This window comes from Rhincodon typus, chromosome 12 (genome assembly GCF_021869965.1).
Source record: "Rhincodon typus isolate 14 chromosome 12, sRhiTyp1.1, whole genome shotgun sequence".
Classification (NCBI taxonomy): Eukaryota; Metazoa; Chordata; class Chondrichthyes; order Orectolobiformes; family Rhincodontidae; genus Rhincodon; species Rhincodon typus.
Genome location: NC_063343.1, coordinates 48,711,529 through 48,728,909, shown reverse-complemented (window position 1 = coordinate 48,728,909; position 17,381 = coordinate 48,711,529). Strand labels below are relative to the sequence as shown.

At 40.1% G+C, this 17,381-nt stretch overlaps 1 protein-coding gene across 1 annotated transcript in view; it reads left to right on the top strand.

Moving 5' to 3' along the window:
• Positions 1–12,788, top strand: part of LOC109918571 (PDZ and LIM domain protein 4-like) — a 107,229-nt gene extending 94,441 nt beyond the window's left edge. Inside the window, exons 4-7 of the mRNA XM_020518500.2 lie at positions 1,899–2,071; positions 6,973–7,130; positions 10,252–10,372; positions 12,524–12,788. Of these exons, the coding sequence (XP_020374089.1) occupies positions 1,899–2,071; positions 6,973–7,130; positions 10,252–10,372; positions 12,524–12,719 (648 nt within the window). The 3' untranslated portion in view covers positions 12,720–12,788. The remainder of the gene's footprint in view (positions 1–1,898; positions 2,072–6,972; positions 7,131–10,251; positions 10,373–12,523) is intronic.
• The last annotated feature ends 4,593 nt before the right edge of the window (positions 12,789–17,381 follow it).

Sequence of the window (17,381 nt, the reverse complement as noted above, 5' to 3'; positions counted from 1 at the left end):
GCTTACTTGATGATAACCTCTTTTGTTTTCATCTGGCTCCTGTAAGTCTTGTGCATTAGTGATAGGAATCCCCATTGTCATCAGAAGGAAGTCTTTTCTCCAAAGAACCCTCTGGTAACTCTGAAGGTGCAAAGACTTCCAAGGGGTGTGACCATTTCAGAATGAAGGATTTGATGCAGTGTTTTGAGAATATCTTTCATTAACCTCCATAAAGATCTTCCAGTGGTCACATACTAGCTGAGCATGGAGGGGAATCCTTTAAAAAGTACTTTCAAATGATTGAGTGCATCCTGATTGTCACATGTAGTCTGTCTGCCTGAAAATGCACAGCTTCTATGGGAAATAATAACCCTACGCATCTAACTGGCATGATCAATATCAACTCAGTTGTAAGTGGCAAAGATGGCATTTTCCTGCAGGTCAGTAGGTTATGAAATTCTACAGCTATAGCCAGCAGATAGCTGGAAGGAACTAGTTTTGAAGAAACTTGGGGCAGTTTTGACCTTTGATGGTGATGAGCAGCTTAGATGGTAGCCATGTTCCAGGAGGCTATGGTCTGCCGTGATTGAATGCGAGCCCCTGAGACACTTGTTGGTGCTGCTGCACATGGTGGTGTTGGTGTTACTGCTTTCCTTGTTTCTCATCATCGATCCAAGGTAGAGGTGCCTAAGCTGCAGTGAAGATGGGTGGTAGGGAAATAGCGATCAAAGCCAACAGCTCAACATTGCAGAACAAATTGGAAATTAATTGTAAAGCAGAAAAGTCATATTCACAGAGCAAGTCTTATGAATACATTTTTTTAGGCAAGGAATCAGTTAAATGCTTTCACTTCTTTTAAAAGGCATCCAAGCTGATCTGTTTTACTGAGCAATAAATTCCCACTCTACTCACATCTTGTTCTTAAATTTCACATCGATCAGGAAATTCATGTGCTAGTTATTAGTGGATTAAGGGCTGCATTTGTTGACTGGTAAGCATTTGCATTTAATGTCTGATGGCTCCATTGGGGTTTAACCAGTTGATGACTGGTTTGAAAGGACAGATGACAGTGTGTAGGGAGAGAGACCAGTTATAGTATTAACTAGCATGACAGTCAGAAAGAAGAATAATAGGGTGTCAAAAATTGAGTTGACAGGCTACAATTCCAGTTCCCCCTCCTCTGTCTAGTAACATGAACTGGCAAATGCTAAAGCAAAATTGGGATCATTGACAAATAGCGCTATTTTCTTTGCCTTGTGTCAGACATGAAACTTTTTTTTACAAGATCTAAAAGTAGAGGGAGAAACTATTTCATTATTTTCTGCATGACTGTCACTCCTCAGACTGAGCATTAATATTCCAAAATTTTTAAAAGATATGGTAATGCCTGATCCAACTGCGTCATTGAACACATGCTTGACCTTTTTAAACCACATCATTTACATTTTTTAACTTTTCCAGAATGTGCTATTATTAATGGATGCGGAAGTAATTTCTAAACATTTTCCAACTAACTTCTAGGTCGTTCCAGTACCATCAGTTCTGTTAAAGAGAGACAGCTGCAGATATAACATGTGACATTTGCTTTAACTCTCAGAGCATTGATTTTGATGTTTATTACTGTCATAGTTGTCAGTAATGTGTGGCTGAAATACTTTCTTCATTTTGAAGGCATTAAGAGGAAAGCAATACTTTACCTTAGTGATCTCTATTAGGAACAGGGGATTAAAAGCTAGTCAGCACATGTAATAACCATATAAAAGCATGAGTACTTTGGCCTGAAAAATGCTAAAGAAGAATTGAGTGACTTGTTCATGCAAAATGCAATGATTCATTGAGAACCTAATATTCCTTAGGAATGCAATTACACGCTGTATGAAGCCCACGATTTATCTTTTCTTTCCTTTCATGTGCTGCAGGATTACAGACCCATTGGAAGTTCAAATAACAGAAAGCCAATGCCTTTTGCGGTTGAAGCCAAGCAATCAGCAAGTATACAGTACAACACTCCTGCTGCACTCTATACTAATGACAATGTAAATCACACTTTACAGAAGCAATTGAGTGGTCTTCACGTTACCTCTCCTCAGCAGTAAGTATATCTTGATGATCACTGCAAAATAAGATTACCAATCCTCTTTGTAAATGTGATGGAATGGTGGAAAAGTCACCAGACAGAGCTTTGTCTTTCACTCCACTTTAACTCACTGAGCATTGTGTTCTTCTCATAGCTGCGTACTATCAACTTCATTCAGCTATAGGAAGTCTCCTTTCTATCCACTAAGTATCTGATCAGAAACTACAAGTTACTACATATTTTGTTCAAAACTAATTGCAAAACCTGATTTTCACAAGTTTATTAAAGTTTGGAAGTCACGTTGAGAATGTACAGGATGTTGGTGAGGGCTTTTCTGGAGGACTGTGTCTAGTTCTGGCCAACCGATTATAGGAAGGATATTATCAAGTTGGAAAGGGTTCAGAAAATGTTTCGGGATGTTGCCGGAATGGAAGTTATAGGACGAGGATAGACAGGCTGGGACATTTTCAGTGGATTGAGGGATGACCTTTTTTTTTATATATAGCTTTTTTTAAAATCCATAAAGGATATAGGTAAGGTGAATGACAGGTGTCTTTTTCCTTTATTGGGTGATTTCAAGACTAGTGGGCATATTTTTAAGGTGAAAGGAGAAAGGTTTTTAAAAAAAAAAAGACATGAGGGGCATTTTTTTTTTTTAAACAGTGGTTTGTGTGTGGAATGAACTTCCAGAGGAAGTGGTAGATGTGGGTGTAGTTACAACATTTAAAAGACACTTTGATAAGTACATGAATAAAAGGTTTGGAGGGATATGGGCCAAGCACAGGCAGTTGGGACTATTTTGGTTTGGGATTATGGTCGGCATGGACCAATTGGACCGAAGGGATTGTTTCCATGCTATATGACTGTATGAATTATTTTTAGCGTCAAAAGTTGAGTGAAAGGCAAGTTGGAAAAATAAAGGTTGATGCTGCGTATCTGAAGTTACTTGGATATGTGGGATGTACAGGAAATTGACTGTCGATTTTTGAATCCATCTCCACAACCCTTTCTTCTCCAACCCCTGCCCCCCCAGAAAAAAGAAATGGAACTGTAGACTTTATGGCCTGGATGGCTCTATTCCAACTAAACCATCTTAGGAATTCTACCATTTCTACTTGTAATTTGATAGTGACAATCTGTAAACACAGCAAAATGAAAATTTTGCTTTTTTTTTTGTACTCCTGAGGCTTTATTTGTTTTTTTTCAATTCATGAGAATAAGTAGACAGGCTTTCCAAGTCAGCATGAGAATTGAAACTATATTTCTTGAATTTGAATAAAACTATGCGTTTTAGATGTTTTATAGCTCTAGAAGGTCTTGTGTTCAGATCTCTGCCTGATCACATAATTGTAATTGACTTCTCAATCCCTCAGCTAGGTAACAGAAAAGATGGCAATGTTTCATACTTGTGATCACTAATTGGTAACTCCAGTGTCGTGCATTTGTTGGATGTGAACACAGTTATTATGCCTGTTGCAGTAAAATAGCTTTCTGACACTGTTTGTCTAAGCTCACATGCAAAATGGCAATTCAGAAGCATGATTGGTGCCACATGGAACTGTCTCTCAGCAGGGGAAAGTAAATAAACAATGACGCTTTGAGTTTATTTTTCCCCAAGCAGTTGTAAAATACAGAAAGCTGGCAAAGGTTGTGTTCCACATATTAAAGTTTAACTTTACTGAGCAATACCAACACTTGAGCACAACATGCACTCGGCTCTAAGAATCAATTCCATTTGGATTTATGATGTGCGTTTTGTTGGAATGATTTTCCCTGAAGCGGTCTCTGATTCTTGAGCAGAGGACAATGTGCCCGATGTCATCTTTTTCTCCTGATAACTGATGCTTAACGTTTTCCATTTTTATTGGACTAATTCTGTCCTTTCTGTAAATTTTAAAGTAGATTTCATAGATAGGGATGGCATGGCGGCTCAGTGGTTGGCACTGTGGGATCTCAGTGCCAGGGAGGTTCAATTCCACCCTTGCTCAGGGATGTGCAGACAATCGCACACTATGGGTAATTTAGCATGACCAATCCACCTAACTGACACATCGTTTGGACTGAGGGAGGAAACCGGAGCACCCCAGAGGAAACCCGCACAGACACAGGGAGAAAGTGATTGGGAACTGCAGGGTTACAGGGCTAGGTAGGGGGTTGAGTCAGGTTGGGGTGCTCTTAGGAGGGTCATTGTGGACCTATTGGGCCAAATGTGCTGCTTCCACACTCTAGAGGTTCTACGGTAACGTAGAAATCCAAATAAAAGTGTTTTTGAATATTGTCTTACAATTTAACGACTTGATAGTTGTAAGTGAGTTTATACAAGTTCTGCCCTTGGCTCTTTCTCATCAATTCCTTTTTATATCATGTGAACCACAAGTAAATAAAATTGTTTGCCCTGCTAATTCTAGTCATCCTTCTGCCAGCTTTCCATCATATCCTGAACAAGGGACTTATTGTTCAGTTCTTTGGTGACCCTCTATTACCTCTCCATGTGAGTTCAGTTGTAAAATGTTGGCAGGCTGTTCAATCACTGGTAACGTTTAGGTTGGTCCTGTCCCCTCACAACATTTAATATGTACACACTTTGCGGCAAGGATTCATTTAGGGCAGGGAAATCTGGCCAGTTTGCTCCACTCATCCCTCAAACCCTTGCCAACAAGATCAAAAATCGGCATTTTATTGCACCTTGACAGAAATCAGCAAATGTCTGAGGTCAACTTGAGACATCGTCGAGTCATACAGCCCTTCAGTCCAACTAGTCCACACTGACCATGTTCCCAAACTAAATGAACCCCATTTCCCTGCATTTGGCCCAAATTCCTCCAAATGTTTCCTATTCATGTACTTATCCAAATGCTGTAACTGTATCTGCATCCATCTCATCCTCTGGCAATTCGATCCACACACAAACCACTGTGTAAAATAAAAAAAAAAGTTGCCTCTCATCCTTTTTTTTAAAACTTTCTCCTCTCCCGTTTAAAAATATGCCTCTTGGTTCTGAACTCCCCCACCATAGGGAAAAGATCTTTGCTATGCCCCTCTTGACTTTATAAACCTCTATAAGGTCACACATCAAACTCCTAGGCGCCAGTTTTTTTTTTAAAAGAAAAAAGAAAATCCCAGCCTATCTGACTGTTTGTTTGTTTTTTTTAAAATAACTCATTGGATTTTATTACAATTCCTTTAATGAGCTGAGCTCGTACTAATGTTGAAGGTGATCAAAATTGCAAGTTTACAGTTGAATTTTCTTTTTCCCCGTCACCTCTTCTCTCTTGGTGAAATTTAATGGTATTAGGTGTCTTGGCACCAGCTGAATTGTCAGTGGGAGATCCCTGATGCCTCTTTTCAAGCTGAACCACATGCCAGTCATTGTTAAAAGATTTCCGCATGAAAGGTGGTTCAGTGTTTTCAGCGGTGACATCCACAGACACCCCTCTCTAGGCTGCCTTTGCCTGTCGGGGTGGCCTTCTGTTGCCTCCTAGGAAAAAGAACTTCCCTCCTCCTAGACAAACTTCAGGAGAACTTTTAGGGAAGCATTGCTAAAATGCATTTCTACCTTTTGCTTGGTCTCTGACATCTCCAGGAGAGGATGGGGATAATGAGCAGAGATTGAGTGATGCTGTCTGGTTTTAGAGAATCGAGCCCTGTCTGGGTGCCTCCTTAAGTATACAGCCTGGAGATTGGAACTCGGAACACCACAACAGAGTTTCCTACCAATAAAGTGGGCATTTTACCTGGGCGCAAATAAGTAATGATCTGTGAAGAGCTTTATCAATGAGAACCTGATCCACCCCAAGCTAAAATCCCCTTCTCTCTTTTAACCCCACCTCTGCAACTGGTCTCAAAACATGAAACCACCCATGGGCTAAATGGCATACTCCTGTACCAATCTTTCTAATTTCATGAACTGTATTTGCTGTTTTGAATCCAGTCTCCCGTACACTGAGGAAGCCAAACACCCATCAAGTGACTGGATTTGCTCACCAAAGCATTGAGTATGCGTGGATGAGCCTGAACTTGTGATTGATTGATTTATTTTCTTTAATTATCCATTCCATTCTGATCTCTTTGACCCTCTACGTTATTTTATTTAAGCTCAACACAAACTGTAGGAATGACACCTCTTCTTTTAAGTGCATTACAGCCTTGCATCTTCATCTTTTTTGATTTCAACAGATTTAGATTGCCCAAGAACAGAAATGGTGATTACAGTGTGCGCTGGAGTACTGATTTCTACTGTACCTCTTGCACCTCCCTGAGCCCACATTTGTTCAACAATTGTCCAATCACCACCCCATTTTCCCCTCATACTGCCGTTCGTGTTATGTAATTTCTCTTGCTTCTCTACCCTGTAGCAGATTTCCCATTTTTATTTCTGCCCTCTCCCAACATTTCTGCCTGGTTTTTGTTTATAAACTATTAAATTTCTGATTTTGTATTTCTAATGGGAAGTCGTCAACCTGAAACACTTAACACTGTTGCTGTCTCCACAATTGAGGATTCATTTCCTTTTTATATTTCCAGTATTCACAGGATTTTAATTCCTCTTTAGACTTTCTCTTAGTTGACTGGCTGGCTTATTCGCTGTCTTCTAACCACCTGTGTGTCGCTGTTGCCTATTTGGGGAGGGATTCATCTCGTGTCAATCTCTTTTGCTAATGAGTCTCTAATGGTTTCAGCGATATAACAGATGCTGCAATGCAACAGAATTGGGTGAGCAGATTTACAGAAAAATCTGCACATTCCCATACAAGAGTGCCATTGTTGTACATGGGTTATCATTTTTTCAGAATTGCAGGATGGAAAATAATTTTGGTTCATTTCAATCTAATCAATTGTAGAAATCTAATCTCCAAATCCAGTTGTGTTAATTGATTTCCCCATATTTAATGCCAAAGGTTTTTGTTTTCAAACAGCACTGATCCACCAAAGTTATCACCAAAGCTGTGGAATGAGGTTGACACTGAATCAGATGTTTATAAGATGCTTCAGGATGGTGAGGAGCCAGCTTCAGAACCTAAACAGTCTGGATCTTTCAAAATACTACAGGGCCTGCTGGAGGCAGAGCAGACAGGTAATACCGAGTAAATGAATGAAGGATAGGCCTTTGTATCTTATGATGAAATTGCTTTTTGCTAGCTCTTTAAACATTCAAAATTCGATATGTTGGTCTTAAAATAAAAAAAAATGTATTTCAAATTTCAGATAGCTATAAACTGACCTAACAACTAACTGAGATACATAGGACACATGCAATAAAACTTTTATTACAATATTGCTTCCTTAATCCTGATTCGCACATCCATCCTTCCCAAGCCGTCCCACTCCTATGGGTATTTCTCTTGACCTGGCTGAAGGAATTAAGAGAAAACAGTTTGAGCCCACTCTCTTCCTTTTTTTCCTTCTTCTCTTTCTCTTTCTTTTTTTCCCCCACCAATCAACACCACCCCATTGCTGCTGCCACCTATCCATTGGCAGCTGTGTGTGCATCAAATATTCCAGACCTCCACCAAGCTGCACTCACTAAATTAACCCAGCAACGAACTTAGAAAGGTGCAAATGAATGAAAAGTATGTTATTGTAATTGATCAGGAAAACTGGTCACGGCAGATTTTCAGAGAGCAGCAGTGATGAAGGTCTCTTTCACCACCTTTTTTGATTCTTTCAAATGACCAAAAGTGGGAATAAATGTTGCGCTCTCAGTTGTTGAACACGTGCAATTGCAAACTCTGCACAGTTTGTTGAAAGCAACTGACTCTTCATCGCTTCTCTGGTCCTTATTATCTAATGTGAGAACTTTATTATTCAAGAATGTACTTTGTTCTTTGTACTTAATTGTTTTTAACAAGTCGTAATTCTGGTCCGCTAGCCAGGTGATCACTTCCGAGGTTCCTTCAACCACAACATCAGGAGCTAATACTCATTGGCCTAGATTTGGTGAGGTGTTTTTATGGTGAACTGTCAGTTTTCACTGTCATTCAAGTTTAGAAACTGGGCTGTCTTCAGAATCTAGTACAAGCAAATGCATAACTCTATCCTTCACCTCACTGTCACATGATGTATTGAACAGACCTCCCTTGCTAAACCCGGCACACCTCCACCCCAGACGGAAACCTTATAAAGCATTACACCTTCAAACAGACAGTGGGGCAATGACCTAGTAGTATTATCGCTAGACCAATAATCCAAAAACTCGGCTAATTTTCTGGGGACCTGGGTTCAAATCCTACCACAGCAGGTGGTGGAATCTGAATTCAAGAAAGAGAATCTGGAATCAAGAGTCTAATGATGACAATGAATCCATTGTCGATTGTCCAAAAAAGAACACATCTGGTTCACTAATGCACTTTAGGGAAGGAAACTGCCATCCTTACCTGGTCTAGCCTACATGTGACTCCAGACCCACAGCAATGTAGTTGACTCCGAACTGCCCTCTGGGCATTTGGGTATGGGCAATAAATGCTCGTGTGGCCAGCAACACCCTCCTCTCATGAATGAATAACTGTTTTCAATGGCATTCAGAACAGCAAGTGTTGCTGAAGAACAGATTTGTCCCTGAAATTACTTGAAACCTGATTACGAAATTCGGTGAACAATTTTTATTTCAAAAGGTTTTCATTATATTTCAGCTTCTACCTTCACTGCAAGTATCCCAATCTTTACCTTGTTATGTGCACTTTTTTTTTGTTTGAAACCACTTGATTTTAGTGGTTTTCTTTTTGGTTGGCTGCCTTGGGTTCATTTTTGAGACAACACAGTATGGATCTGGAGGAGCTCAGCAGGCCAGGTAGCATCAATTTACTGCCTGGCCTGCTGAGTTCCTCCAGCTCCATACTGATGTCTCTGACTCCAGCATCAGCACTTCTTGCTTTCTTTAGGTTTATTTTTAATGTGATTGGCTGTTTGGACAACTTGATGACATCACTCCAGCTACAGTCATAGAATCCCCAACAAAGAAGTTCATAGCAAGAGTGGCAAAGTTTTTGTTAGAGATCACTAGATCTCTCTTGGGCTTTTTGTGTTTTTTTTTGGAAATCAGCTGTCAGACTTTGTTTGGTGTGGAGTTGAAAGTTCTGAATTGAATGCAGCCAGTTGCAGTGGCCAAAAATGTACATGAGAGAACTATTATGGGATTCCTGGGTACCAGCTTGTGTGATTGTTAATTTAGGTTCCTAAATGAGCCAGTGTCACTCATTAAACTGGCACCTGTTGCAACTGAATGGTTGCTTAGAAATTCAATAGGAGTAGCATGCCATCCTGTACCTTTTGGAAGGCCGCTATGGGGATTGTCATTGACCTTCTGGACTGTTAGTGATCCTTTGTGATAAGGAACTGTGCCAAATTGACACAGCTGTCACCATGCAGGAGAGTGGACCCTGAACCTCTGAAAGCCATACACTGCCTTGCCTCGTGACTTGCCATCCACCCCATGACTGTCGTTCATTGCTTCCCCACCCGCACCCGCCCCCCCATCACCTTACTTACTTACCTTTTGGCCTAGTGTACCTGATGAACCTGGGATCCTGGTGGATCCCCATCTGCTAGACATGGTGCATTGTGACCAGAAGCCATTGATTCCACTGGTGTTTGTGGGATGAAGAGTAGCTGGCCTCCTATTGGCCAATAGCTCTAAGCTAGTGGCACTACTGCTGCTGAGGGGGACTTCGTTTGCAGAAAAGTCCTGCTGGTGGCCACTTTAAGTTGCCTGAAAGGTGTTTGATTCCATTGACCCTTCCCCATAGGGAACCTCTGTCAATTCTGTCAGTCCTTTATGTGGTTGATGTGTAACCAAAAGGAATCTCAATTTCCCAACCAATGTTTCAGGCCATGTTTTTAAAACTCCAAATTGTAATTATGACTACTTCAGAACATTACTGGAACTCCTTAATGATTTTCACAGCTTTGTGGTAGATTTTATATTTTCTGCTGCATTGCTGAAGTTGCTAATTGAAAGTGATTGTGAACATTGTGATAAATTTATGTTGTCAGTATGCAAATTATCTATTTAATAGAAAATCATGCTTTAACCAAATAGACCCTGCGGTTTAAACATGGAGTGCATGATTGGGAACTGGCCACTTTTGGGCTACCTTTTTGATATGTGTACACTTTTTGAACTGTAACTTGTAACTCCTAGCATGTAAAATCCAAACCTCAATTCAGTTCTAAATATGTTCCTGTAAAATTTCTTGTAGGTGAGAAAAGTGAAAGGCCAGCTATCACCAAAAGTGTAAAATCTCCAGTAACAAAGTTCAACAGTTCTGCACCCACACTACAGAAGTTACCACAGTGCACTAGATGTGAGACTGGCATAGTGTAAGTATGAAGAGCTTCAGTAGGACATTTAAGTTTGGTGCGTGCTAATTTGGCTGAACTCAGTCGTATGATGCTAGCCTGAACTTGTAAAGAAAAGCTAGTTTTTGAGTTTCTGAACTCAACTGCATCTTGTGATCCATGTGGGGGATGACAAATAATTTTAGGTTTGGCCACAGTGGTTCTCATTATTGATAGCCTGCAAGTGTGTAAACTCAGACTCTTTAATGAGTGGAAGCTTGGTTGCTGCGATTTAGTTCAACACCTTCAAGAAAATGTTAATTTGAGTATGTGGTATGCGTTGCAGTGGAGTGTTGAAGGCAGTGGGACAGGTAGATAAAGTAGTTAAGGAGGTATATGGAAAACTTGCCATTATTAGTCAAGAGCAGGTAGGGTATTATGGAGCCATATATAACTTTAGTTTGGCCCAGCTGGAGTAGTTCTGGTCACCACACTATGGGATCACTGTGATTGTACTAGAGACAGTGAAGAGGAGATTCACCAGGTTGTTGCTTGGGCTGGTTCGATTCGCGTACCAGGAGAGACTAGATAAGCTGGGTCTGTTTTCTTTAGAGCAGAGAAGGTTGAGGGGTAAAGACCAGGTAGAACGGGAGAAACCTCCCCTCTTAGAGGGGTCAACAAACAGGGAACACACCTTTAAGGTAAGGCACAGGAGGTTTAGAGGCAATTTTGTGAAATTTTGTTTTTTACCCAGAAGGTTGAGTATTTGGAAGTTGCTCCTTAAAAGGTTGGAGGTAGGAACTATCAAGACCTTTAATAACTATTTAGATGAGCTCTTGAAATGTCATTTCATATAAGGCTATGATCCGAGTGCAGGAAAATGGGACATAAATGGATAGATGTTTGATGACTAGCCAAACCAGTTAGGCCAAATGGCCTCTTTCAATGTTATTAAAATGTTGTGGCTCCATAACAATGATGGAGAGCAGCTGTTTGATTTTCACACAGTGTTGTGATGAAATACTCATTTTCTCACTGTTCTTGCCAACATTTTGGGATTGATGTGGGATATTAATATAGTTATGCATTTTGGTAGGAAGAATAGAGGCATAGTCTAGGGGAAAGGCTTCGGAAATGTGAAGCACAAAGGGACTTGCGAGTCCAAGTTCAGAATTCTGTCTTGAGGTTAACGTGCTGGCTCAGTAAACAGTTAGGAAGGCAAATGCAATGTTAGCATGTGTATTCTAGCTCTCTTGAAACACAAAGGCAGAGATGTACTGCTGAGGCTGTAAAAGGCTGTGGTCAGACCACATTTGGAATATTGTGAGCAGTTTTTTTGGACCAGTATCTGAGGAAAGATGTGCTGGCCTTAGGGATTTCAATGGAGGTTTACAAGAATGATCTCAGGGATGGAGGGTTTGCCACATGAGGAGTGATTGAGGACTCCGAGTCAGTATCCAGTGGAGTTCAGAAGGATGAGGGGGGATTCTCATTGAAACTGTCAGAATACTGAACAGCCTGGATAGAGTGGACATGGAGATGTTTCCACTAGTAAGAGACTAAAACTTCAGGGCACAGCCTTGGAATGAAGAGATGTTCCTTTGGAACTGAAATAAGAGAGCGGTGAATCTGTGGAGCTCATTGCCACAGAAATCTGGAGGCCAAGCCATTGAGTGTATTTAAGACAGAGCTAGGTTCTTCATTGGTAAGGGGTTCAACGATTACAGGGAGAAGGCAGGAGAATGGGGTTGAGAAACAGATCAGCCATGATAGAATAGCCTAATTCTGCTTCTGTATCTTAATAGTCTTCTGGAGTGCAGCTCTGACAACACTCAAAAACCTTGACGTTGTCCAGATCAAAGCCGCCGGCTTGATTTGAAATGTTTGAAAAGCTCTTGTTTACTTCTGTGATCTCAAATGGTAGCGTTTAAGCCCTTTTCACCCAAGATTTGATTAAGTTTCATCTTTTTCTGACTGAAACCACTGCAACATCAGGTTCAATCAGAACACATTTGAATGTTTCAACTTGATGTTGACTACGTTCACTAATAGAAGTGTGAAACAAATATGCCTTGTATTAGTTTTGGCTTTTCTAATTTATTCCACAAAACAAGGAAAATTTTGGTTTATTCTTCTGAATCATTTCTCCTTTAACTGTCTTTTTGTTTTGACATTTTGTTTTGCTCTTTCCAGTGGGGCTGTGGTTAAGGCACGAGAGAAATTGTACCACCCAGCGTGTTTCATGTGTTCTGACTGTGGATTAAACCTGAAGCAGAAAGGCTACTTTTTCATCGAAGAGCAACTATACTGTGAGACCCATGCAAAAGCAAGAGTGCAGCCTCCAGAGGGATATGAAGTCGTAGCTGTGTATCCCAATTCCAGAGTATAAGCTTTTAAACATGTGCCTTCTGGATTTTTTATATTTAAAAATAATTAAAAAAAAAAGTTTTTTGTTTTTGCCTTTTGAGATCTGAATTCTGACTGAGACTGCGTGCCATAATTTAAATTTCAGTTAGTATCCAAGCCATACCTAGAAGCAGAAAAGCCACACGTGGAGAACTGATATTTGTTACTTGTTTCAAATTGGGCTGCATCATAAATCCTTAGCAAAGGACTTCAAACAAATAGTGGTATTGGAAAAATAAAAACTGAAAGAACTGCAGATGCTATAAGTCAGAAACAAACTGAAATTATTGGATAAGCTCAGCAGGTCTGGCAGCATCTGTGGAGAGAAATCAGAGTTAACGTTTTGGGTCGAGTAACCCTTCCTCCAACCTAGATCCAGGGAAGTGTTATTCTTCACAGATGCTGCCAGACCTGCTGAGCTTTTCTGGTGTTGAACACATTTGCAAAGATTACCAGTCTGATATCAAGTAACTTGATCATGTATCTTTTTATTTTGTGAACTCTATTTACCCTGACTCCCTTCAATCCTTGGTTGTCCTCTGCTGCTGTACTGTAGGGAACAGTCATGCTCTGATACATCATCCAGAAATGTCCATTCCTCATGCCTGACCTAAAATTCTGGTATAATATGTTTTTGTTGGAGAAGACCTTGTGGCCAAGCCCGAAACTGGTCCAAGATCTATGCTAGCACTTTCCAGCGGTGGAGTTGCTTTATTGTAACAGGAGCAACAACTATTAGCTGATTTTCCTTTCCTTAACCTGGAATGAAGTAGCATTGTGCCACTCCTGCAAGGTACATCGGAACATTCAATGCACTCAATTTAGGAACTGAATTTGGGAGCTTGTGTCTTTCTCTGAATTCAATATCTTTTTGTTTTAGGCCAAAATTCTGCTTCTGTAAAATGAACATTTGGTCAGATCTGTTGTTTTCATTCAGTTTAAGCCAAAAGCTCAGACCAAATTTATGGCACAGAATCTTCTTTAAAGTTGTAGCTTTTGTTTTTTCAGAAGTGTTACTGAACAAGTACCTTTCACATGGCTGTATTCCCATATCTAGGTAGAAATGTTTGATTAATTTTGAAGCAAACATATACAGGAAAATGTTTATTCATATCTGCAAGATCTGGTGGTGTGTTTGCTATGGCTAGAATACAAGTGAAATAAATTCTGGTAATGAGGTAGAAGAAAGCAGATATAGTTTGCTTTTATTGATGACTGTAGTGTTTTAGACAAACATCTACAATGGGCTGCAATCTTTCTAATGATGAGCACTGCTTACATCAAGGAACTAATCATATTGATTTTTCACATAACAATTGTCTGTATTTTTTGCTCAATTGGATTGCACAGGAACTGAATTTCATATTGTACTTTATTGAAACTTAATATGGATAGTTTTAGCCTTAACATTGGACTTTTTGTTTCTTGTTTAACTAACTGTGTATGTTGTGATACACTAATAAATGGTTTTTACCTAATCTTTCAGCAAGGAGGTGGGGCTGAGGGTTGTGGCTGGTGGTGTGGTGGGGAAGAGCATTGTTCATTGTCTCTGTGTACCCAACTGGTAGACTTAAACCTAATCATTTTGTGTTCTAATGTCCAGCCCACCAGTTGAGCAAGTGATATGCAGTGGGATCCTAGTTAGATTCTTGTGCTGAGAGTATTTTTTAAAAAAAGTACAAATAAGAACAGCATTGAAGTAGGCAGCAAATAGGAACTAAATTGAGATTACCTTAATTGGCAGAAAGTCAATGTAAAAAGTTTTACATTGTGTATATTAAAAATTGAATTAAGGAAATTGCCACCACCAGGTGGAATGAGATGTGCATAGCCAGGAATATTGCTGCTGAACAGTGCAGGCTGTTCCCTGCTGGAAGTTCTGTTAGTAATTTCCATTTGGGCCTGAATAATTTGCAGCAGCTTGTTTCAAGTGAATGCCTCATTTCTTGCACATGCTGTATGTCAACGAGGGCATTTTAATTGCCTCATTTTCCTGATGTTTGGCTGGAAGTACTTTTCTTTCACTGCAGGTAAAAGTCAAACCTTTTAAGGGACTCCACGTTGTATTTTAGGCCAATGCTTTTTGAATTCATTTTTTAAATAAATTTCTTAGTTTTTTGGAATATTTTTTCCTTTTTTCTGTTTGTATCAGACCACCAGGAAGGGAGGTTTGTCAGAAGACAAATGACAACATAAATGCCACAGAAAACTAAATTATAGAGAAAAGGTTTTCATTGGACTGCAATGATGATCTGCAGCACATAGCTTTCTGACTGACTTCATTATAACTTTTTTTTACTGTTCTTTTCAGAATCAGGGATGAAGTAATCCTCATCAGTGCCTAATCTCTTACTTGCTTTTCCTTGTGTTTTAGTGCTTCATTTGGATTCCCTGCTAAAATTGCTATGCAAAACCATCCTTAATGCCTTTTGAGCAGTGATTGTGGGGTATGCAAATTTGTACTGAGACCTAGTTCTAAAAAGGGACACAAATTAAAATGTTAGCTGCTTAATTCATCTATTGCTTGCATGATATTTAATATTGTCTGGTGTTGTGCTTGAATGTATGTAGATAGTGGAAGGAGAAGTGAATGAGTGTGATTAGAGATGGAAAATAAAGCCCTGTGCTTCGGAAAATCAGTGACTTCATATATTCCATAGTCTCTACACATTCAATGACAATTTCCAGCTGGTTTCTTTTCGAAGTGGCTTGAGAGCTTTTGTATTAAATTACCCTACTTTCAACCATGTCTGTCTTGGTTACTTATTTTGTTGCAGAGAAGTAGAGCTGAAATAATGAAAGTACCTGGAGAAAACATGTGGGACTGAATCTTGTAGGTGCCTGAGCAATTAAGCTTTGGTGATGTTTCTGGCAGATTTTGACGAAAAGTCTAGCAAGGCCTATCTTGACATCGGGAGCAACTCGTATCCTCTTGCATTTGCCAAGTAGTAGTAATTGAGGGAGAATTAGAGCTTGTTAAATGACTTATTAATGCTGTAGCTTACTTCATTAATATTCCACTTCCTATGTTACCAACATGCCATGCAAGCTGGACACAACAAATTCTCAACATGGAGATCTGAACTGGCACTGTCTACTTCATCTTACCACTGGCAGTGACCAGCTTCTGTGTTGCTTAACAACTAATGGCATCTCAGGGCAGGATCCACAGCCAGCAATTACCCACAATCCTAATCTGTGAACATTGCCATCTGACATTTGCCAACTCCTCACAGCTATCATGCCATCTCTCCGATCAACTTGCAGACTGCCTAGGAAGCATAGGCACTCATTGCAGGATCAGCTGACAACTAGCATTGAAAGCCTACAGCGGGAACACTTTGTGCACAGGGATAGGCAGCAAGCTTACAGATTGGAGCAGGCTGCATCTTGGGGTCACACAGTTGTTCTCTCAGTGCTCGCTCACTCACTGCCTACCTGGGCATACAAGGCTAATGGCCAAGTGCTGGAAAAAACAGTATTAGAATAGTTAGGGTTTTTTTTAAACCTGGGGATTCAATCAACCGAAATGTCTTTATTTCATGTTGTAGATCTCTAATGATAGGGCTGAAGGTGCAGTTCTGCTAATTGCATCCGTCTGTGGAGTGCCCTTCAGTATCATCAGGGTGGTGTACCGCATTATCTTGGTGTTGTGTTCTGCACTGTGGAATCGGGAAGCAATGCAATGTGATCGATGCTGAGCCAGGGGAATGGGAGCAATTTTCCAAGGAGAAAAATGAGGTTGTGGAGTTGGAAGAATATGACGTTGTGCATGACTAAGCTCAGCTACAAGCCTGGCAGGACTCCATTGATATGAATTTTTAGTAGCTAAGAGCTGGGTGCTGAAGATAATGGAATACAAAACAGTCTTTGCCAACTAAATGCTGGCATGATAATCAAAGTAATGATCATTTGTGGGGGCAAACTGCAGCCTCTATTGGTTTCGGCTGCGTTCATTTATGTGTAATTTTCCAAAGATTGCCTGTATCGATGTTCTCCCACTGGACTTTGACAAGATGCAGCTGTCCAGTGGACATTTTGGGACATAGTAGTAGTGACTTAGCAAGAGTATTTAGAAGGAATATAGCTAAAGACAAGTAAATTGGATGGTGCAGTGTTTAAATTGTAGTGAGGGCGAGAGGTTGGGTTTGTACATGAGGCAGTGTCAAGAGTGCTGGCTATGGTCCATGAGCTTTGTGATTGCTGTGCCATTATGCAATCTGTGACAGGCAATGCCAGATTGCCAATGCTTGTCCAAGTGCGCAGTGGTCTTTTAAAGATGGCACAGGTTCAAGAAATGTCAGTCTTTCAAATGTCAGTGGCAAGTTGTTCTAGTACAGCATGTGGTAAGATTGGAATAGAATTTAAAGTGTGGGATGCCTAGCCTAGGTTAAGTAGTTAGAAGTAGCGGTTGGTAAGTTACGTAAGCAATATGCTCCAAAAAAAACTTGATTTGTTTGCACTTAGCCAAAACAAAATAAGATTCAGCCCATGATGTTATATACTAAACACTGATATGAATGGAAGTTGTAAAGTTTTGTGGCATGTTTGCTGCTACTTGATTTGAAAATACAATGCCGTGACTTTTTAACATAGGCTGGCAAACTGACATCCAGATTAATTTTGCAGCCTCATCCTGTGCACA